This window comes from Dermacentor variabilis, chromosome 8, assembly GCF_050947875.1.
Source record: "Dermacentor variabilis isolate Ectoservices chromosome 8, ASM5094787v1, whole genome shotgun sequence".
In the NCBI taxonomy this organism is placed as follows: domain Eukaryota; kingdom Metazoa; phylum Arthropoda; class Arachnida; order Ixodida; family Ixodidae; genus Dermacentor; species Dermacentor variabilis.
Genome location: NC_134575.1, coordinates 74,685,270 through 74,708,905, shown reverse-complemented (window position 1 = coordinate 74,708,905; position 23,636 = coordinate 74,685,270). Strand labels below are relative to the sequence as shown.

The 23,636-nt window shown below is 47.2% G+C and overlaps 1 protein-coding gene across 4 annotated transcripts in view; it reads left to right on the top strand.

Annotated features, from left to right (window-relative positions):
- The window catches only part of LOC142591107 (uncharacterized), a 157,775-nt gene that overhangs the window by 83,937 nt on the left and 50,202 nt on the right, over window positions 1-23,636 (top strand). For all 4 annotated transcript variants that reach the window (XR_012830343.1, XR_012830342.1, XR_012830344.1 and 1 more), the window contains one exon: window positions 8,340-8,445. Coding sequence is in view for 1 of the 4 variants with exons in the window: in XM_075703491.1 (XP_075559606.1) it covers window positions 8,340-8,445 (106 nt within the window). In the remaining 3 variants the exon portion in view is untranslated. The remainder of the gene's footprint in view (window positions 1-8,339; window positions 8,446-23,636) is intronic.

The following is a 23,636-nucleotide window of genomic DNA, read 5'->3' as shown; positions in this document are numbered from 1 at the left end:
TCTGTGTTACCATAAGAGCCACATGTTTTTTCTAATATTTGAGCTATACAGGGAATTATCGAAATAGGTCTGTAATTTTCAATACTATTCCGTGCACCTTGCTTGTGATGCGCAATTACAATTGCGGTTTTCATATCAACTGGTATCACACCACCATCCAAAACAAAGTTTAAAAGGGATAGCAATACATGTTTAATTGCGTCAAAATTTCTCTCAAGTTCATGACAAAAATTTTGTCGAAGCCAGGTGATTTGTTCCTCTTAAGATTGAAGGCAATGGACCTTAATTCTTCAAGCGGTAGTAAAGGAAGATATGCGGAATCTAGCAAGCTATCTGTTAAAGTACACACCGATGGTCGCCGTGTCCTCGATCCCGAGACACTTGAAAATTACTGATTAAATAAGTTTGCCACAGTTTCTTCGTCTGCAGAAAAATACGATGAAAGGCGCTGTTTAGACGTTGAAATGTTGCCGCCTCTAAGGTTGTTGATTAGGAACCATGTTTTCTTTATGTCAGATCGAGCGTCTTGAAATTTCTAAAATAAACGTGCTTGGCAAGTCTGATCATTGCATTCACCTTGTTTCTGGCACATTTATATCTTAAGCGCGTGTCGTTGCAGTTTGACGACCGCGTGGCCTTGGTCCACAACAAGTCTTTTTCCTTTATAGCAGCTAGGATTTCGCTCGTCATCCATTTCTGGCTAAGGTTACGTTGCATGATTTTGACAACGCGTGTTACCGCCTGCCTAAAAGCATCAAACGCCGTTACAAATTCGCGGTACATGTTTTCCGGTGACACAGTGCATAAAAAATTATCCCAATCATTTTTCTGGACTAGTTTATCGACAAGCCTTGGGTCAATTATACAAATTTGTTTGACCGAGGTAATAGCCTCCGATAACAAAGGATTCACAGTCTGTTTCAGTGAACAGAAGATGAAGTAGTGGTCAGAAAGCTTAACCTGTGCAATGGTAGATTTTACTTCCAGATTATGGGCTCTAACATTTACATGATCAATGCAGGATGAAACAAGACGTTGAGATAGGAATTCTTCGCGAGTTGCTGCATGGATTGTCATTTCAATTCCCCATTTAGTGTATATAAATAATCAGCAACTATTCCTACTGTTGGACGTAACGTATCTATGTTAATGTCACCTGTGAGGCAGACACGTTCATCGGTTCCTAAACGTGATAACGCGGAGTCGAGCTCAGCCAAAAAAAGACGCCTGTTACCACATGGGGGACGATATACAGAAAGCAAAGCCGATGAAAATCGAGGATTAGATAAGCGGAGAGTAACAGTTTCGGCATGGCCGAAAGGCAAGTGTAGTTCGGAGACTGACCAAGTGTTCTTTTACGAAGGCAACCACGCCTCCACCCTTCCGGACCAGACGAAAAAAGGAGAATGACTGATAGTCCGGTAGCGCGAAACTAGAAAATAGACCTGGCGAGATATTTATCTCGGTGAGACGATGACATCAAAAAGCAGTGGAACAGAAGATAGAGTGGCTACAAAATGGTCCCAGTGCCTACGAATGCTTCTGATGTTTACGTGAGTAACATGAAAAGCGTCGTTACCCAGATAACAAAAAAAAAAAAAACCGCGAAACTTCTAAAAGGTCATTGCAAACCTTGAAAGTAGTACCCATGACTAGATAAGCCTCTCAATGTCCAATTTTCTATTAATTCGAACGAGTGGAGCGCCGTCTGCTTTCCTTGCAAACACATTGCCATTTCTTGTCCAGACGAACTTGAAGGACATTTCTTTTGCTTTAGTACGAGCTAGCCAGAACAGTTCACGATTAAACCGTGTGAGGTTGTCATTGAAATGCAACCGTGGAAAATCATTCTGAACTAATCTTGGCAAGTTTTTACGGGATCGATGCCATTGTTCCTTCGCTTCAACGGAGCACATCTGGACAAGAATAGCTGGTGCAGTATTGTCCCTACTGGGTACACGGTAGATAGCAGAGACTTGAGTTGCCGCAAAGTTAGGTACCTCAAGTTTTTGCGCAAGATCACTGAGGAAGGATTGCAAGTTCTCCTTTGGCTTGCTGGGAGAACCATGGGTCTCGAAATTCTTTCTTCTACTATACTGCTCAATTTCATTCATTTGCTCACTTATTTTGTCGACCAGGTCTGACTGGAACTCGACGGTGGAAGACAGCGAGTCAACCTTGGAACGTAATTCCGCCACCTCCGTCTGATTTTTGTTGACTGTCTCCAATACCGAGTAATATTTTGTGGAAAGAAATTATATTGAAGCCTTCACTACCTCTATCGAGTTCTCTTTCGAACTGAATCCTTATATGTAAGAAGGTCCTGTACTTTCGTGGCGAGTATTTCTACGCTAGATGGAAGTCGGTCTAGTTTGTCATTTACAGCAGTATATTGCTGTGTAAACGATTCCTCTTTTGCTGTCTGTGTCAAGTCTCCTTGTGTGCTTTTTTCCGGTCGACATTTTTGGCACAGCCAGGTTTCACGTTTACCTGTACTCATTTTTGCGTAGCTGTTTTGAACTACTGTAGAGCATCGTTTTCCAAGGAGGAAACCTTCTTGGCATGCCAAACATGTTAAAAATTTCGCATGCAAAGGTAACGGCTTAGAGCAAGTAGCACAATCAGAAGGCATTTCTGTGCAGTCAGCGGCAAAAAATTACAATGATAAAATAAGTAAGAGCAAAAGGCTCACCTGCCGAAAGGCATTAAATGATTAGCACCGGGAACGTATTTGCCGCTGACTGCACAGAAGCCGAGCGATGCTGTTCCTTAAGTAGGCATTCCCAAGCGTCTGGGGTGCAGGCTAGGTGAGGTGCTGACGAGAGGGTGACAGCTTTCGGACGAAAATTTCAGACGGAAACACGCTGTCTGCGCAGACCCCGCCCAGATCCAGGTTCACCGATGCCAGTGGCTGCACTGCCCGTGTCTCAGTGAAGCGTCCAATGGCCGCATGCAGTACCTGCCGAAAGGCATGAAATGATTAGCTCCGGGAACGTATTTGCCGCTGACTGCAAGGAAGCCGAGTGATGCTGTTCCTCAAGTAGGCATTCCCAAGCGTCTGGGGTGCAGGCTAGGTGACGTGCTGACGAGATAGTGACAGCTTGCGGGCAAAAATTGCAGACGGAAACATGCTGTCTGCGCAGACCCTGCGCAAATCCAGGTTCACCGATGTCAGCGGCTGCACTGCCCGTGTCTCAGTGAAGTGTCCGATGACCGCATGCAGTACCTGCCGACAGACATGAAATGATTTGCTCCGGGAACGCATTTGCCGCTGACTGCAAAAGGTACAAAAGGTATGATTCTTTTACTGTGCGCTAGGCATGCGGTCTTTCATGGTCTTTATGCAATTTCGGAGAAATATGCCTACTCTGTTATGCACTCACAACGAAAACAAATCGTCAGTCGCATATTTGAAAGGGTGTTGTGCACAATTATAGAAAGAGCACGTACATTATAATAAAGACTGGGCTTTGCTGACTTATAGTTAATTCGATTGTGTTGTCTCTTTGGTGGTATACTTGAAGGGCAGCAATCCCAAGTCAGTGGAATCTCCGTTGAAATATAGGCGATCCTAATGTACAATCATACACTAGAAAACAATTAAGATAGCCAAAATATTCTTCAGGCGACTTTGTAGCTGGATCTATTGTACCGTGTTATAATTGTTCCAAATAAATAAGAAAACTTTCATTTCTTCTTCTACAAAGAAAATTCAATATTTTCATTTGATTGCCTTTACTGACAACTAGAAACGCACGGGGCACACGAAAGAAAGAAAAGTGCCATTCCTTTAACCGCAAAAACGTAAACGAGCCAAAGCTGCCTCGAATACACATGCTAAAAGTGATATATGATGATTACAAATGCTCTCTAATCAGAAATATTAGCGCACGTGCGCACGTTCTTTAATATCACGGTATAATGATGCAAAGAATTTGAGACCAAAACCGCAGCACCGATTAGTGGGTCAAAGCCATCAGCGCCTTTTCAAATGGAGGGCAGTAAGGGAAGCCTGGCATGACTGACATCGGAGCCAGTTGTGAAAGACAACGACAGCGAAGGCGCGACCAATTGCACGGGCACGTTCTCGTGGTTATGGCGAGGAATCAATTAATGAATTCTGGGGTTTTACATGCCAAAACTTCGATTTGATTATGAGACAAGCCGTAGAGGGGGACTACGGGTTTACTTACACTACGAGGAGAACATGAATTTACCCCGAATGCATGTGACACAAACGTTTTCGCATGTCGGCCCCGTCGAAATGCGGTCGTGGCGGCCGGGATTTGATTCCTCGGCCTCGTGCTTCGCAGCGTAATGCAATAAGCACTACGGAAACGCGGTGGGTGGTTACGCCGAGGGAAGGCAAAGCTGCACCCAGGAACGGGCGTCTAATAAGTGCGCTATAAAAAAGGTGATCAATGACGTGATGGCCTAATATAGCCGCTTTATACCATGATACCAGAACTATCTTCAAGGCATGTCAGTTTTGCAGGCATAGACCACGTGGCTAGATGCTAACCTGTCATTGGGTTTCCTGCTAAAAGCTCTTTAACATGAAAAACATCAAAGAAACAGACCAAAGTCTAGGCACTCTGCACGCTTCGTCTAGGCAAAAATGAAAAAAAAATGTCATAGGCTATATATTTGCACAGAATGAAGTGTGCTGATCATAAGCAACACTTCACTTCGTCGCGTTTACTCAGGTTTTCGTCGATTTAGTATGAAGCCAGTTTTTCCAAAGCAAAACTTGACATTCCTTTCAGACAGTCTAGGGCACCAGTTTTTGAAATATTGGCCTACAGCTGCCCCCTCAGACTGCTCAAGTTAACGTCTATCTAGCTGTTCACATATTAGGTGGTTTACTATCACACCACGTGCTGCGATACAAGACCAGTTGGACTTACTACTTTGACTCTCGTGGCAAATTTTCTGGATTTGCAGTCTCGCCGAAAACTTCCATTTTGTGTTTCAAGTTAGACTACTCATGCCATTCGAACTTCATCCCTAAATTTCCGTACCCTATTCCATTCCCATTACAGATGTGCGAATGGCGTCATTATTCCACTCACGTTCTATTCCCCGAATTTTAGACATTGCAATGAATCTGCAAGCACGCACGTAATCTGCAAGCAGTCACGTTTTCTCTTCGAATCAAGTAACTGTGCCGAGAACGTTTTTGTTGCCGGTACATGGTGGTCTTTCTACTATCACACAATAATGCATCACCATCGTTTTCTTGAGCTCTTAATCTGCGCAAATAACTAATACTTTGGGTCGCGTGCACTTTGTACGTTTTCATATCATGCTGATGTTGCAGCAGCAGATACAGAGCAACAAACTCCCAATAAAGAAAGACGTCAGGCAGCGAGATACGATCAGTCCAATGCTCATCACAGCGTGTTTACAATAAGTATTCGGAGACCAGGATTAGGAAGAATGGGGATAAAAGTTAATGGAGAATACCTTAGTAACTTGCGATTCGCTGATGATATTGCCTTGCTTACTAAATCAGGGGATCAATTTCAATGCATGCTCACTGACCTGGAGAGGTAAAGCTGAAGACTGGGTCTACAAATTAATTTGCAAAAAACTAAAGTATTGTAGAACAGTCTCGGAAGAGAACAGCAATTTACAATAGGTAGCAAGGCACTAGAAATGGTAAGGGAATACATCTACTTAGGGCAGGTAGTGACCGCGGATCCGGATCATGAGACGGAAATAATCAGAAGAATAAGAATGGGCTAGGGTGCCTTTGGCAGGCATTCTCAGATCATGAACAGCAGGTTGCTATTATTCCTCAAGAAAAAAAGTGTATAATAGCTCTGTCTTACCAGTACTCACCTAAGGGGCAGAAATCTGGAGGCTTCCGAATGGGGTTCTACTTAAATTGAGGACGACGCAACGAGCTATGGAAAGGACATTGATGGGTGTAACGTTAAGGGATAAGAAAGAGCAGATTGGGTGAGGGAAGAAACGCGAGTTAATGACATCTTAGTTGAAATCCAGAAAAAGAAATGGCCATGGGCAGGACATGTAATGAGGAGGGAAGATAACCGATGGTCATTAAGGGTTACGGACTGGATCCCAAGGGAAGGGAAGCGTAGCAGGGGGCGGCAGAAAGTTAGGTGGGCGGATGAGATTAAGAAGTTTGCAGGGACGACATGGCGACAATTAGTACATGACCGGGATTGTTGGAGAAGTATGGGAGAGGCCTTTGCCCTGCAGTGGGCTTAATCAGGCTGATGATGATGATGATGGTGATGATGATGATGATAATAATAATAATAATAATAATAATAATAATAATAATAATAATAATAATAATAATAATAATAATAATAATAATAATAATAATAATAATAATAATAATAATAATAATAATGATGATGATGATGATGATGATGATGATGATGATGATGATGATGATGGTGGTGGTGGCAGACGCGATGACGCAAGGAGTATTGGAAAACAGGTACCATACGACAAGTGACGCACAAATGCGCTTGATCTGTCGTGTGCTCCTTGTTTTTCGCTGTGATGGGAACAAACTTGCTGTTTCCGTTGGACCCATGATCCTTTTTGATTACGACACAGCAGACGGTAGCTTTTTACATGCTACACAGACTTTATACAGACACACTAACCCGATACAGACGATTTGTATACACGCGGACGAGAATTCGGAAGTCGCTTGCCCTTATACATAAGGATGTACCTAGCACTCATTCATCAAGACTCGCTGGCGTGCATCGTTGTTGCGGTGGCCATGACGGTTATCTTTGCGTAGTGCGTCGCTGCGTCGTCTGACAATTGAAGACAGCGGGTGTGTTGCGACGGCCACGTCTTACGCCATCATTATCACGCCGCGCCTTGTCGCGACGTGAAGGCAGGAGAAAAGCAGGCCAGCGGAAAACCAGGTCACTACTGTAGCTTGCCCGTAACGCCTGGCCTGTAATGCCTTGGCCGATAGAACGGTGGGCTCGGTAGGCAGACAGGACGCTCAGGCGCCCCGGTGCTCAGCAGGAAGCACTGCACCAGGCTGTTATAACAGCAGGCCTCTGGAACGCAGGAGAGCGCAGCCACGAGCGCTATATTAGAACAGGTCCACACGGTAGCAGGACACCTGGTTGCCGCTCATCGAGCCTTGAACCGCCATTCTGCCAGCTGCCGTTCGAGACTACCGCTCGCTCTCACTCTCCGCGCACTCTGCAGTCCGCGTCCGTATTTGTCGCATGTGTTCTTCCTCCGCAATCACGATCACCAATTCTCTTCTTGTTGTTGCCACAACACAATCATCATTGCGAGCTGGTCTCGTTACCACCACATACTACAATACCACATCATCACATTCACTAACTTGTGCCATCGTGCTTGCCACAGTGCCACAAAACGATGAACAAACACAAACCAGGCCCTTTTGACGATCTGCTTAGCAATATAACAAATATCTTAGGAGAATATATTTTAGTACAAGCCATTTAAATTGCAATTCATTCGCGCTGTTTTATTTTGCCATATTTTATTTCAATGGTTGCTTTCTTCGTGATATAAGAGTCAAGGCCCTACTAGAATACTACTTTGCTCCGAAAGTCAACATTTCAACATGGGTGAATGAATCTACCATGTTCGGCAGAATGCAGTACAGAGAGTTGCCGTGTAATGTAACGTGGCAGAAGGAGAATATCGGCTCTAATATTAGGTACCTGCTATTGCGCTTGGCAAATTGCACCGATACAATCATAAGTACAAATCGGGAACAAAGCATTATCCCAATACTTCTTGGAAGTCTGGATGCTTTCGACACTTACACCACACGGCGAAAGTAATGTGCACCCTGGCTATAAATTTATCTTTTTTCTGAGGGTAAGGGCAGTGATGTTCTTGCTTACATTTACTTCTTTTGAGTACTGAGGTGCATTTACATTTGTATAGTATTTACACGCAGCTGGATGTGTACAATCTTGGCTATGGCTTCTCCGTGCACAGAACTTGGGAACGTGGTGGCTTCGTGCAGTGTAACATGGTTTGTAGATCCAAGGCGCTCAGGAGAACGTAAATACTGTTTGTCCGTATTCACACCTTCCGAGTGCAAAAATTACTTAATGACCCCCACCAGCTGTTCATAAGTCAGTCTTTTTACGCACGCTAGGTACTGGGGACGTTTCGTAAGACTCTAGTATAATTGATGTGCGTTTGTTTCATTTATCGATTAATCCCCCAAACCATTGAACTTAAAAGAAGATAGAAAAAGAATAAATGTTTTTTTTTCTTTTACAAATGAGGACAAAACCTGGGTGTTCCACTTAAGCAGAAAGTCATTTGTTTATTGTTTCCAGATACTTGCACACACAGAGGAAGAGAGGTTCCAAAGGGAAAATTCATATTTTTTAACGAATTTTGTGAAAGGGCCACATGCTATAAACGCCGCGCCGATATTGACAGGTGAGTTACAGTAGTGTTAAAAAGTGCTGATGTGCTATAACAGAGCATGTATTTCCGCTGTTTATAGCGAATAACAGGATGATTATGCTAGACTATTCTTATCGTCTTCTGTTTCTAGACAATTTTGATCCAAGTGTTTAAGTGAAATATAGAAAAATCCCATGTAGGTTCCCAACTGCTCGCTAACTACGGGCTCAGCACACATTTATTCAGACGAATTTAGCATGGCTACATGTATAACAGTTCTGCAGACAAAAGTAGTTTCCGAAAAGCTACGCATCGCTCACCAAAAGTTTGAACAGATAGAAATCGGCATTCTTCAAGACGCTGGTCGGTGTGCCTTCATATGGTCCCCAATTAAGCTGGCGACTGAGGTACGTGCGGGGATTATCGTCCTCTGGACTTAGCTACCATTCCTTACGATTAACCGCTTCCCTGTATACACGATTTTACCATCAATCAACGTGGATGCACCATATTATCTAACATGGACCTTTAGAAAGCCTATCATCAGATCCTTGTAGCACTAGAGGACGTTCGGAAGACATCCATTGTCACACCATTTGGCCCTTTCGTGTTCCTGAGCATTCCCTACGGCCTGTGAAAGGCCGCATAATGTTTCCAGTGCTTTATTGACATCTTTCTTAGCGATCTACCCAATGCTTTTGCTTATGTTGATGACGTCCTTCTAGCCAGCACTTCTTCAGCCGAGCAATCAAAGCATGCCCGCCTTCTTTTCAATCCTTTCGCCGAAGATGGTCAAATTATAACCCGGAATAGTGCAAATTTGGCGTATACTATTTGCAATGCTTGGGTCACCTGCTTAACAGGAACGACATCCGTCCCTTCTACGACAGAGTGAAAGCTTTAGCAGATTTTTTTCGTCGCAAATCGCTGTGACAGTTGCATCGCTTCCTCTGGCTCGTCAACTATTACTGAAGTTTCATTCCTCGATGTGCTGCTATTGTGCAGCGTCTTGAAGCCATGCTCGGTTTACACCCCATCTAAAATGAGTTTCGTTAGTTGGTCTGATCCAGTCTGCAGCACCTTCGACATCTCCCTCGTTGCCAAAAGCAGCAATTATCGACAGCCACGCTTCTGGTTCAGCCGGAGCAACATGCTCCGACGATCGTCATTGTTGATGCTTCAGGGTTTATAGCGGCAGGCGTGCTTACAAAGATATTTACCGGCCAGTGGAGACCGTTTGGTTTATTCTGTATAGATTTCGCGGGCATCACAGTAGGAAATATTGCCACTGCGCATAATTCTGCTTGGATCGTGCACTTCATAGCCAGGCTGAAATACACATTCTCGGCACATTCTCGGCACGTCACACATAACTGCGCAGCTACCTCAATCCAACTGTCTTTTTGAATGGTTTCACCACAGTTAAAGGCTGTAATTATAGCCTCTAGTGGACGGGAACAATGGTCACCTCTCTACTGTTGGTTTTCCTGGAACTGTAAACTGTTGTGAAGGAAAGCATCAGATGTGCGTCTTTTGACATTCTGTACGACACGTCTCCGCTTACCAGCCGAATTCACCTGTAAGAGTTAACAAACACGTGTGATAACATTTCTCGTACCACATACGTAGACAAACTGGCCCACATCTCCCTTGTCAGTGCCACACCTACGCGAGCACAGAAGCACAAATTAACATTGCTCAACAGCAGCCTCCGCGAGAGCACGCACGTCTTTCTCTACGCTTGCACTGGCAGTCGTGCGCTTGAGGTGCGATAGAATGGCGCGCAGCTTGCACTTTTATACTGTAGGTGAACATCCATGCTAAGAATCAATGGCCATGAAACTTTTGTTTCCATCGACTATGTGTAACATATATACGGAAACCACATTTCCGATGGTACAAGTCGGTTGCACGAGTCGCAGGAAATCGTGTATTGCAGCCATACTCATCGCTAGCGTCACACAAACACGTCCGCTCGCACGAGTCCATCTTTAAAGGTGGCGGTATTGTGGTGACGCTCCTGTGTTGGCGAGAACAAAGATTGCCTGAGCATTAGCGATGACGATGTTCTGAAGTCGCGAGTGGAGAAAAAAAACTACAAAAAAGTTAAATTTCTCTGTCTCGTGAAGCGCCTTTCTTTTTCTCTAAAATTTTGTGTAATCATGATGCATGGGTATCATATGTTTGCCCACTAGGTAATGTTGTTGAAAATACATCAGCAGCTAGCCGGGGCTGCAACACCAATAGAAAGTGGTGCTTGGAGCAGCCTAAAACTTTAAGGACACGAGCACACTAGCGGCGCGGTGCTTTGCTGCTCGCGACTTGCCGCTCACGGGTTTCCGCTTCTCAGTAAATTTCCCGTGGAATGGTTTGGCTTATCTGCCATCATGCTCATATAACCAAGCGTTATTTTCCCCGCTACCGCCCAACCTACCCCACAGTTAGGACCTTCTGCATGCGTCATCATTGCACCGCACTTGTAGAGAGTCGAAGAGGCCACGGGTACCTTGGTGTTCTCCTCACCCACTGCTATCTTGGGCGAGCACAACGTAGCATTTGAGGCCAGGTCGAGCCACCGTGTTGAGAGCTCCTACAGGCAGCATCGTGCAGACTGCGCATGCGCGAATGGTATCAACTCCTGTCAGGTGACTCTTACGCCGGAAAATTAAGATTGGTATGGTTAGCTGGCCTAGGAACATCCACCGCTTCTGTGGCAGTGATTTTTTTAGTAATTTGAAAGTACCGCCACTTTCCACGTCACGCCCTCGCGCATCCCACCTACGGGAAGCGGCTTTGTGCGCGTTTTTGTGGCCGACGACTGGTCTCTCTGCCGTTGCTCTTGGAAATTCGCGCAACTTGCGTTTCGCTTGTGTTTTTCTTTTTTCGTCTGCGCCAATTTTTTCCTCAGCTCAGCTGGCTCTATGATTTAGCTCGGCGTAACGAACGTTGCACATTGTGCTTCAGACACTGTCTTAGCGCTATGCAATGCTGTTGCGCATATAACTGCAGCCAGAAGCCTAGAGGTGCTTATGCAGTTTTTATGATACCGCAAAGAAAGCGCCACGCATTGTGCAGGAAGGAGTTGTTCCATACCATTGGCCTAAAAATATTTGTTCCGACAAAGTACAGTGTCGTTTGCGAGGTGAGGCGTCTTTCTTATTGCTTGTATCTAGGAAGCTCCTAGTGATGCATTTTTTTACTTCTTCCAACCTGCTCACCTGTGCACCGAGTGAAGAACTGCGGACGACGAGCCGATATGTTTCACCTCTCGCCGCATTGGTCATGTCGCCCGAGGCTGTCGTAACTCGTTGCCCTCAACACCTCGCCGGACGGCCGCCCTGAGCCGTTTTGATGGAAATACCCGCAATGTTTCGCCCACCGTCGAGTCTAAAAGCGCCGAAAACTCTGCTCGGAACACGGGGTACAGCCGCTGACCATCGCCGCCCTGACACCAGCCTCGTTCACCGCAAACATGTCGTCCATCTTCCCGTTCACCGCAGCCACGTGACATTTCGTCCCATGTGAAATTTGGCCGCACGTTTTCGCAAAACTAGGAAATTCAGCCCTCGGAGGTGGTGCTGCTTTGTCGACTACTGCAGCAAATCCTCTGTCTGCCCTCTGCCCACATCTCTGCCCACAGCAAATCCTCTGCCCACAACGAGAAGTGTAATTGACGTTAAAATAGACAGCGTACCAGTCGAAGCACTCGTCGACACTGGAACCTACGTATCTGTGAAGCGTGCTAGCCTACGTAGACGTTTAAAGAAGGTTCTCACTCCAGCAGCTGCCCGACTGCTTCGTGTGGCCGACAGTGGCGTGCTGGTTGTTCTTGGAATGTGTACAGCACATTAAGTTATATCCGGCCACCGTACTTCTATTCATTTTGCTGTGATCGACAACTGCCCTCATGATGTTATCCTTGCACTGGACCCTTTATCCACTCATTCTGCTCTTATCGACTGCGTGACCGGCGTTCTTCAGTTGGAACTGCCTCAACTCGCTGATGTTCCGAGTATCACCCCACCACACTTGTGCTCGCTTCGAGATGTGCGTCTGTCACCCGAGGCAGTAACTTACGTCACCTTGACCGCCTCGCGACATGTTACTGACACCATCATCGACGTGCTTTAGAACCGGAACATTACTGTTCCGCATGCGTTGCTCACGGTTACTAATGACGACGTCATTCTGCCGCTTCATAATTTCAGCCTGTTCCCTCACGTGCTTCTGGCCGACATGTTCTTGGCCAGCGTTTCTAGTCATTGAGAATGTGACATTGAGAGTCTGAATGCCGAGAGTGGCTTATTAGTGTCATCGAAGTCATATCGCGAAATCATCCAGAACGGATGACTTCGCGAAAATGATTGCACCTGACCTCAGCTCTGCACAAACAACGGACATACGACTCCTGCTTGAATCGTACAGTGGCATCTTTGATTTCGGCTACAGGCCTTTAGGCCAAACATCCGTTGTTCACCACCGTATAAACACTGCAAATACTAATCCTATTCGTCGGTGTCCCTATCGTGTATTTCATGCTGAACGTCGAGTCATACAATCAGAAGTGGATAAAATGCTCCGCAAAGGGGTCATCGAGCCATCAGCCAGCCCTTGGGCTTGGCCTGTCGTCCTTGTAAAAAAGAAAGATGGTAGCTGGAGTTTTTGCGTCGATTATCGCCACTTAAACAAGATAACGCGACCCACTTGAACACATCGAAGACGCCTTTGACTGCTTGCACGGGGCTAAATACTTCTCGTTCATTGATCTTCGATCCGGCTACTTGTGGATTTCACTTGATGAAATGGATCGCGAGAAGACGGCCTTCATCACGCCAGATGGCTCCTATCAATCAAATTATGCCATTTGGCCTACGGAATGCTCCTGCGGTATTTGAACGTACGAATGACTCTTTTCTGCGGGGCTACAAATGGAGCGCTTGTCATTGTTGCCTTCACGACGCTATTGTTTTTTCTCCCACGTTCAGCAGCCACCTTACCCAACTCGCTGCAATTCTTGCGGTCTTCCTAAAAGCCAGCCTTCAACTGAACTCCACGAAGTGTCAATTCGAGTGCCGTCAGATCACGCTGTTGGTACACCTCGTTGAGGTGTCCGGTGTCCAACCAGATCCGGAAAAACTTCGCGCCGTACGCAGTTTTCCTGTGCCACGTTCTACTTCTGATGTGCGCTGCTTCGTAGTCCTGTGCTCTTAATTTCGTCGTTTCTTCAAAAACTTAGCCGACGTTGCTCGTCCTTTGACAGATCTTCCATAGAAGAACGCGCCATAATCATGGGGCCCGGAGCAGGCTCACGCGTTCACCGCTCTCATCGGGTTTCTGACCACATGTCCCGTACCTTCCGACTTTGATCCGTCTGCACCGACCGATGTCCACACTGACGCAAGCGACTGCGGCATCGGCGTTGTTCTCGCCCAGCACCAGAATTGTACCGAGTGTGTGATAGCTTACGCCAGCCGCCTGCTCTCAACCTGCCTAGAGAAATTACTCCATCACCGAGCAGGAGTACCTGGCTTTAGTTCAGGCTGTCGCCAAGTTACGGCCATGTTTGTACAGCCGCATGTTTTCGGTCGTCAAAGACCAACGACGCACTCTGCTGGCTGTCTTCCCTACAGGACCCGACTGGACGGCTTGGTCGCTGGGCTTTGCTGCTCCAGGAATTTTCATTTCGTGTCCATTACAATATTGGACGCCTCCATGAGGACGCTGACTGCCTCTCACGTGAGCCCGGGGATCCTCCCGATGCTGCTGCGCATTATCCGGTGACCTGCGTGATGGCTTTGACTAACATGACCGACACGCGTGATGAACAACAACGCGATGGATTCCTTAATGTCCATCACCGCAGGAGTGAAATCTGGAAACACTGATGGCGTGTACCGCATGTTCGTGCTGCATTGCGGCACCCTCTACCGCCGCAATATCAACCCGGACGGCCCTGTGTAGCTCCTCGTCCTTCTTCATCATCTGGGAGCCGTCATTCTCGAACAAACTTCACGATGCACCGATAGCCGGACACCTTCGAGTTTTGCGTAGATACGACAGCGTATGAGGCCAGTTCTTCTGGCCGGGTCTCTGCTACTCTGTGCGTCGTTATATCGCAACTTGCGAATTGTGTCAGCGGCAGAAGAAACCTCCCCTGGCACCTGTCTGAAGACTCCAACCCATTGAAGTTCCCTCTGAACAGTTCTTTCGCGTAGGCCTTGACCTGCTTGGCCCTCTTCCGACGACGACTAGAGGGAACAAGTGGATCCCCGTCGCTCATCAGTATGCGACACGCTACGCGATAACAAAGGCGTTGCAGACTAGTTGCGCAACTGACGTCACCGATTTTCTCCTCCACAACGTCATTCTCCACCACGGTGCACCTCGACAGTTACTTAAAGACGGCGGCCGGACATTCCTGTCTCAAGTTGTCGGAGACTTCCTCCGCTCTTGTGCCACTGAGCACAAGCGATCCACCGCCTACCACCCACAAATGAACAATCTTATTGAACGTCTCAACCGAACAATCACAGAGATGCTGTCGATATGCATCTCCAACGACAACCGCGACAGGAACGCCGCGCTGGCTTAAGTGATGTTCGCGTATAACTGGTCCCGACATGATACCGCAGGATATTCACCCTTTTACCCCTTGTATGGTCGCGACCCCACACTGCCGTTTGACACCATCCTCTCTTCTGTGCCACGTGTTGCTACTGAGTACGCTCGTGAAGTCATCGATCGCGCTCACATGGCACGTCAATCGCCCGATCTCCTTTATTGGCCTCCCAGAAATACAACAAGAGCGTTCCAACCGCTGTTATCACAATATTTTTGTTATTTATTTCGTACTGCCAGACCGTTATATAGGCCCTAGGCAAGAGTGGGATATACATAAAGGGTTTAACAACCTAATAACATGTGAAACACAAGAAAGAAAAAAGGTTAAAAAGCAAGAAAAGTGAAAAAGGGTGCAAACAAGCAAAGCGTCATCTTGTTACAATGGAAAAAAGAAGAAACAACAATAAACAACAATATCAAAAACTCTGCATTAAAGCACATATTTTCACAATGGCTTATCCACAAAAAATAAGGGTGCCCTTAACATTATATGATCTGTATCATATAGTATATGGAATAGGACAGAGATTGCTAGGAACGTTTCGGGTCATAGAATAATGAAAGCGTGCGCAAAGGAGATAAGGTTGAGCTTTGAAGAACGTTTTCAGGCAGGGCGTTCCAGTCATGGATGGTTCGGGGGAAAAATGACTGCTTAAATAAAGTGGTATTGCGCGAATTCTCGTCTAACCTGAATGAATGTGATGAACGCGTTGGGCGCCGGCTACAAGCGGTAATATACAATTTTTATCTAGCTTTACATGCTCCCGGTGGATTCAAGGATTAAATATATCATTTTGAGCCTATCTCGATACCGCCTTACCTCTAGGGTTTCCTGGTTCGCCTCCTGTAAAAGAGCGCTAACTGATGTATGACGGAGGTAAGAATTAAAAATAAACCTGACTAATTTCCACTGTATCATTTCAATAATATTTATGCTTCCTTGGGTGTAAGGGTGCCAGACAGGAGTAGCGTACTCTAACAATGGTCTGCTGAAAGTCTTGTATGCTAATAATATTATATTGCTTGTAGATTTAGCCAAGGTCCTTCTCAGGTTAACGAGCTCCTTCATGGCTTCTTTCTTAATGTGAGCTACATGGCTATTCCACCTAAGGTCCGACGTAGTTTCTAAACCAAGGTATTTGTATTCTGTAACAGAGGATAAGTGATGGCCACTAATGCTGTATACAAAGGGTAATAAATTTTTTTTACTTGTAAATATCGTTGAGACTATTTTTCTTAGGGTAGTCCTCATTTGCCACTCTAAGCACCATGTCGCTATTGCTGATAAAGATGAATTTAGGATAGTCTGATCTGCCTCGCTGTTAATTTCATGATAAAGTACGCAGTCATCTTCAAATAGCCGAATTTTAACTGGTATATTATTCACTATATCATTGATTAAAAACTAGAAAGGAAAGAGGGCCCAAGACTAATCCCTGTGGGATTCCAGATTGTACATCGGATAAGTCTGATTTCGCATCAACAACGACTGTCTGTCGCCTGCCCGTAAGATACGCCTCAACCCAGTGAAGCAGTTGGTCGTTTTTGGGAATAGGTTTTAACTTTGATAGCACCTTTAGGTGGGACACACTGCAGAAGGCTTTCTCAAAATCTAAGAATAAAATTTCTATTTGGCCTTGATCATCAATGCCGCCTCGATTTCATGCACTGTTTCTAATGGTTGTGTTACGGTGGATTTAGCACGACGGAATCCATGTCGTCGTGCGTCACAGAGGCCGGTATTTGCTATGAAGACTGAGATGTGCTTAAATATGATGTGTTCTATCGCATTTGATGAAGTACAAACTACGGAGAGAGGATGGTAAGAATGGAGCAATGAACGGTCGCTTGATTTAGGGATGAGAATTATTTTTGCATGTTTCCAATCACTGGGGATTTCTGCACATAAAAATCATTTATTATAAATAACGTAAAGACATTTGCGCACCATGCCGTGTATCTCCCCAAAAAGCATTACGTATTTCGTCGACGCCTGGCGACTTGATTATCTTAAATCAAGAAGCAAAGACAGTACGCCTGCTTCGTTTATGTCGAGATCACCGATGGGTGGACTATTATTTAAAACACCTATGTATGTTTGGCGTCTTTCCATCATCCATCGTGAACACAGATCAAAAGTACTTGCTAAGGGCATTTGCAATTTTCAGTTTATCCTTCAGTATGCAACCATCCACACAAATATTGGACACGTGGGTTTTTTTCTGCGATAAGTACCGCCAGATCTTATCCGGGGATGACGGAAGAACTATATTTTGATAATAGTCTTTACCTTTCGGAATACCAGTTTTAAGATGTAAACGCAGATTGGTTAGCTTTTCGACGTTAGCCTTTGAGGGTCGTGCTTTATGTTGATTTCTTACTTGCTTTAATTTTCGTCCAAGACGTACGTGGGGGAAGTTCGTGGGACAAGAGGCGGTCTCTTGTCCTCCACGAATTCGTTTCACATACAACTTTCCGATTTTCGGGCACAAAAGTGTCGATACAATTGTGAACAAGATTTTTAAAGAAACAACATAAATTGTCAACAAACACAACGCGAGATTCCGAAAGAGATGCAAATTCAGAAAATTAATCGTCTAAGGCATCAAGAATGTCGACATCACGAGTGCGCGAGAAGTCAGGAATCATGTACTGGTTTTAAGAGGGTTTTAATCTGAAATTTTGCTCTAGTGTAAGGCATATCATTCTATGGTCCGAAATTCCCTGGAATATATCGACACCGGGATTACGATTGAGGACTTGGTCGTTTACAAGAAAGAGATCTAGTGTTTTATGCGCGCGAGTTGGTTGTTGTACCAATGGAGTTAAAGCACGAAAAAGAACGACGTCAGTAAAAGGCTCAGCTGCCGCGCAAAGGGCATCAGGGAAATCAGTTGACCAGTCCACTGACGGAACGTTGAAATCACCAGCAAGCAAAACGTTCTTGCGATGTATGCCAGTTGTACACAAAAATTCATTCAGAGCATCGAAGAATACGTCACAATGTCGTGGGCGGTAAAAAGCAACAATTGTAAGATGAAAGTCGTCCAAAAACACTTTCGCGATGACGCATTCAGTGACGGCAATATCAGGTAACCTTTGTACTTCCAAACAGTCTTGAAACAACAAAGCGACTCCGCCTCCGCGGGAATCCGATCTTTCCTGCGTATTTTCTACCCTGGTGGTGCTATCTCGAAGTCCAGGATACCAGAGTGCAATCAAGTTTCAGTGATTATCATTACATGTGGCTCATGCGCCACTGCAATGCTTGGTAAGTCGGAAAGCTTGTTTACGATGCTGCGAGTGTTTAGATTAAGTCAACGGAAGTTTTTTTGAGTGCCCAAAGAAGTTCACTGTTTCTTCTCAGGTTTCGTGGTGGGTGCTAAAACGGGAACTCTTTTCATTTCAGTAGCGTCCCACGTACACATTTCTCCGTTCATAACGATTTTGTCATGCACAACCCTCACTTTTTCGCCGCTCTTTCTGATATTTGCAGTGCTTTCCCATAGATGCCTTCTTATTTGCCTAGTTTCTTCAGAAAAGTAATCTGCAATCGAGCTTTCTTTTCCTTTTAGCTTAGAGCAGTTTCTAAGCGCTTCAATCTTTTCACGCTTGTCATAGCGTGAGCACAACGGGCCTAGTCTTGTTTCGCTTTTTATTGCCCGATTGGGTCAATTCTTTCGAATGTTGAAACTTTTACACCGAGCCTATTCTCAAATATTTCAGAAACCACAGAATAGCGATTGAAATGTTTCATCAGGACGTTCCGGTAAACCGAATACGAGAAAATTATTGCGCCTGCTCCTCTCCTCGAGGTCGATCAACTAACTTTGGATGCTATTTATGATTGTCTCAAGGCTAGAAAGTTTGGCCGTAAGTTCTGTAAATGTTATTGTGCAATGTTCGACCTTGGATTCGATAATGTCAAGTCTTGCTTGCATGGTTTTTTTACTATCAAGTATTTGAGCAACAGCTTCTCTGTGCTTGGCCCGGGGTTTGAATCTGTGTCACTGCACAGCATGAGCAATGAAAATGCAATGCCTTGCTCAAGAGAACACAACCCCTTTAGACAAGTGGGGCATGTCAGCTGGATGAAACAACAGTTACTAGTTTTGATGGTCGCATAGCTCTTACTAACCTGCACAAAATACAGAAACGGGTTCATGCTTGTTGGGGAGCCGCTGACGTGCCCACTGAAGAAGCTGTCGTGCGTGCCACTACTTATAGTCGTCGGCTCTGATGACGTTGAACTGGGGGGCAAATGCTGCTGGTCACAGCTGCTGCCGAGGTAACAAAGAAGCCCCTCCGCGCAGGCGCCTCCAGGGGTGTCTGTCGATCGGATGGTGCCCTTTTCCGTTATTGCAGATGCGCCGGTCAGTGAAGCCGAGCCGAGAAGTGCAATCTGCACAAAATACAGAAACGGGTTCATTCTTGTTGGGGAGCCGCTGACGTACCCACTGAAGAAGCTGTCCTGCGTGCCATTTCTTATAGTCGTTGGCTCTGATGACGTTGAACTTGGGGGCGGATACTCCTGGTCACAGCTGCCGCCGAAGTAACAAGGAAGCCCATCTACGCAGGTGCCTCCAGTTGTGTCTGCCGATCGAATGGTGCCTTTTTTCCGTTACAGTAGATTCGCCGGTCAGTCCAACAGAGCCGAGAAGTGCAATCTGCACAAAATACAGAAACAGGTTCATGCTTGTTGGGGAGCCGCTGACGTGCTCACCGAAGAAGCTGTCGTGCGCGCCAATTATTATAGTCGACGGCTCTGATGAGGTTGAACTGGGGGGCGGATGCTGCTGGTCACAGCTGCGGACGAGGTAACAAGAAGCCTATCTGCGCTGGCTCCTGCAGTGGTGTCTTCCGATCGGATGGTGCCCTTTTACGTTACTGTAGATTCGCCGGTCAGTCCAGCCGAGCCGAGTTTTGCAATCTGCAAAAAAAAAATACAGAAGCGGGTTCATTCTTGTTGTGAAGCCGCTAGCGTGCCCCCTGAAGAAGCTGTCGTGCCTGCCACTTCTTATCGTCTACGGCTCTGATGACTTTGAACTGGTTGGCTGATGCTCTTGGTCACAGCTGGCGATGAGGTAACAAAGAAGGCCATCGGCGCAGGCGCCTCCAGTGGTGTCCTCCGATCGGATGGTGCCTATTTCCGTTACCGTACCGATCAGATTAGCCGGTCAGTCCAGCCGAGCTGAGAAGTGCAATCTGCAGAAAATACAGAAAGAGAGTTCATGCTTGTTGGGGAGCCACTGACGTGCCCACTGAAGAAGCTCTCGTGCGTGCCACTTCTTATAGTCGTCGGCTCTCATGACTTGAACTGGGGGGCGGATGCTCCTGGTCACAGCTGCCGCCGACGTAACAGACCCATCTGCGCAGTCGCCTGCACTGGTGTGTACCGTTCGGATGGTTCCCCTTTTCGGTACAGCAGATGCGCCGGTCAGTACAGCCGAGCCGAGAAGTGCAATCTGCACAAAATACAGAAACGGTTTCATGCTTGTTTCGGAGCCGCTGACGTGCCCACTGAAGAAGCTGTCGTGCGTTCCAATTCTTATAGTCTTCGGCTCATATGACGTTGAACTGGGGGCGGATGCTCCTGGTCACAGCTGCCGACGAAGTAACAAAAAGCCCATCTGCGCACGCAAATCCAGTGGTGTCTGCCGATTGGATGGTGCCCTTTTCCGTCAATGTAGATTCGCCGGTCAGTCCAGCCGAGCTGAGAAGTGCAATCTGCACAACATACAGAAACGGGTTCATGCTTGTTGGGGAGCCGCTGACGTGCCCATTGATGAAGCTATCGTGCGTGCCACATATAGTCGTCGGCTCTGATGACGTTGAATCGCAAGGCGGATGCTGCTGGGCCCAGCTGCCGCTGAGCTAACAAAGAAGCCCATCTGCGCAGGCGCCTCCTTTGGTGTCTGCCGATTGGATGGTGTCCTTTTCCGTCACTGTAGATTCGCCGGTCAATCCGGTCGAGCCGAGTAGTGCAATCTGCAAAAAATACGGAAGCGGGTTCATTCTTGTTGTGAAGCCGCTGACGTGCCCACTGAAGAAGCTGTCGTGCGTTCCAATTGTTCTAGTCTTCAGCTCATATGACGTTGAACTGGGAGCGGATGCTCCTGGTCACAGCTGCCGCCGAGCTAACAAAGAAGCCCATCTGCGCAGGCGCCTCCAGTGGTGTCTGCCGATCGGATGGTGCCCTTTACCGTTACTGTAGATCCGCCGGTCAGTCCAGCTGAGCCGAGTAGTGCAATCTGCAAAAAAATACAGAAGCGTGTTCATTGTTGTTGGGGAGCCGCTGACGTGCCCAATGCAGAAGCTGTCGTGCGCTCCCATTCTTATAGACGTCGGCTCTCATGACATTCAACTGGGGGGCGGATGCTCTTGGTCACAGCTGCCGCCGAGTGAACAATGAAGCCCACCTGCGCAAGCGCCTCCAGTGGTGTCTGCCGATTGGATGGTGCCCATTTCCGTTGCTGTAGATTCGCCATTCCATCAAGCCGAGGCGAGAAGTGCAATCTGCACAAAATACAGAAATGGGCTCAATCTTGTTGCGGAGACTCTCACGTGCCTACTGAAGAAGCTGTCGTGCGTGCCACTTCTTATAGTCATCAGCTCTGATGATGGTGAACTGGGGGCGGATGCTCCTGGTCACAGCTGCCGCCGAGGTAACAAAGAAGCCCACCTGCGCAGGCGCCTCCAGTGGTGTCTTCCGATCGGATGGTGCCTATTTCCGTTACTGTACCGATCAGATTCGCCGGTAACTCAAGCCGAGCCGAGAAGTGCAATCTGCACAAAATACAGGAAGGGTTCATGCTTGTTGGGGAGCCGCTGACGTGCCCAGTGAAGAAGCTCTCATGCGTGCCACTTCTTATCGTCGTCGGCTCTCATGACGTTGAACTGGTAGGCGGATGCTCCAGGTCAGAGCTTCCGCCGAGGTAACAAAGAAGCCCATCTGCGCAGACACCTCTAGTGGTGTCTGCCGATCGGATGGTTCCCTTTTCCGTTACTTTAGATTCGCCGGTCAGTCCGGTGAGCCGAGTAGTGCAATCTGCAAAAATACAAAAGCAGGTTCATTCTTGTTGTGCAGGTGCTAACGTGCCCACTGAAGAAGCTGTCGTGCGTGCCAATTCTTATAGTCTTCGGCTCATGTGAAGTTGAATGGGGGGGGGGCGGATGCTCCTAGTCACAGCTGGCGACGAGGTAACAAAAAGGCCATCTGCGCAGTCGCCTGCAGTGGTGTCTTCCGATCGGATGGGGCCTATTTCCGTTACTGTACCGATCGAATTCGCCGGTCAGTCCAGCCAAGCCGAGAACTGGGATCTGCACAAAATTCAAAAAGGGGTTCATGCTTGTTGGGGAGCCGCTGACGTGCCCACTGAAGAAGCTCTCATGCGTGCCACTTCGTATACTCGTCAGCTCTCATGACGTTGAACTGCAGGGCGGATGCTCCTGGTCACAGCTGCCGCCGAGGTAACAAAGAAGCCCATCTGCGCAAGAGCCTCCAATGGTGTCTGCCGATTGGATGGTCCCCTTTTCCGTTACTGTAGATTCGCCAGTCCGTCAAGCGGAGGCGAGAAGTGCAGTCTGCACAAAGTACAGAAACAGATTCATTCTTGTTGCGGAGACGCTGACGTGCCTACTGAAGAAGCGTTCATGCGTGCCACTTCTTATAGCCGTCGGCGCTGATGACGTTGAACTGCGGGCGGATGCACGAGGTCACAGCGGCCACCGAGGTAACAAAGACGCCCATCTGCGCAGGCGAATGCAGTGGTGTCCTCCGATCGCATGGTGCCTATTTCCGTTACTCTACTGATCGGATTAGCCGGTCAGTCCAGCCTACCTGAGAAGTGCAATCTGCAGAAAATACAGAAAGAGGTTCATGCTTGTTGGGGAGCCCCTGTCGTGCCCACTGAAGAAGCTCTCGTGCGCGCCACTTCTTATAGTCGTCGGCTCTCATGACGTTGAACTGCAGGGCGAATGCTCCTGGTCACAGCTGCCGCCGACGTAACAAACAAACCCATCTGCGCAGGTGCCTGAAGTGGTGTCTACCGTTCGGATGGTGCCCCTTTCCGGTACTGCAGATGCGCCGGTCTGTACAGTCGAACCGAGAAGTGCAATCTGCACAAAATACAGAAACGGGTTCATGCTCTTTTGGGAGCCGCTGACTTGCCCACTGAAGAAGCTATGGTGCGTGCCACAGATAGTCGTCGGCTCTGATGACGTTGAACTGCAGGGCGAATGCTCCTGGGGACAGCTGCCGCCGATGTAACAAAGAAGCAAATCTGAGCAGGCGCCTCCAGTGATGCTTGCCGATCGGATGGTGCCCTTTTCCATTACTGTAGATCTCCCGGTCAGTACTGCCGAGCCGAGAAGTGCAGTCTGCACAAAATACAGAAACGGGTTCGTTCTTGTTGTGGAGCCGCTGACGTGCCCACAGAAGAAGCTGTAGGGCGTGCCACTTCTTATTGTCGTCGGCTCTGGTGACGTTGAACTGGAGGGCGGAAGCTTCTGGTGACAGCAGCAGCCGAGGTAACAAAGCAGCCCATCTGCGCAGGCGCCTCCAGTTGTGTCTGCCGATCGGATAGTGCCCTTTTCCGTTACTG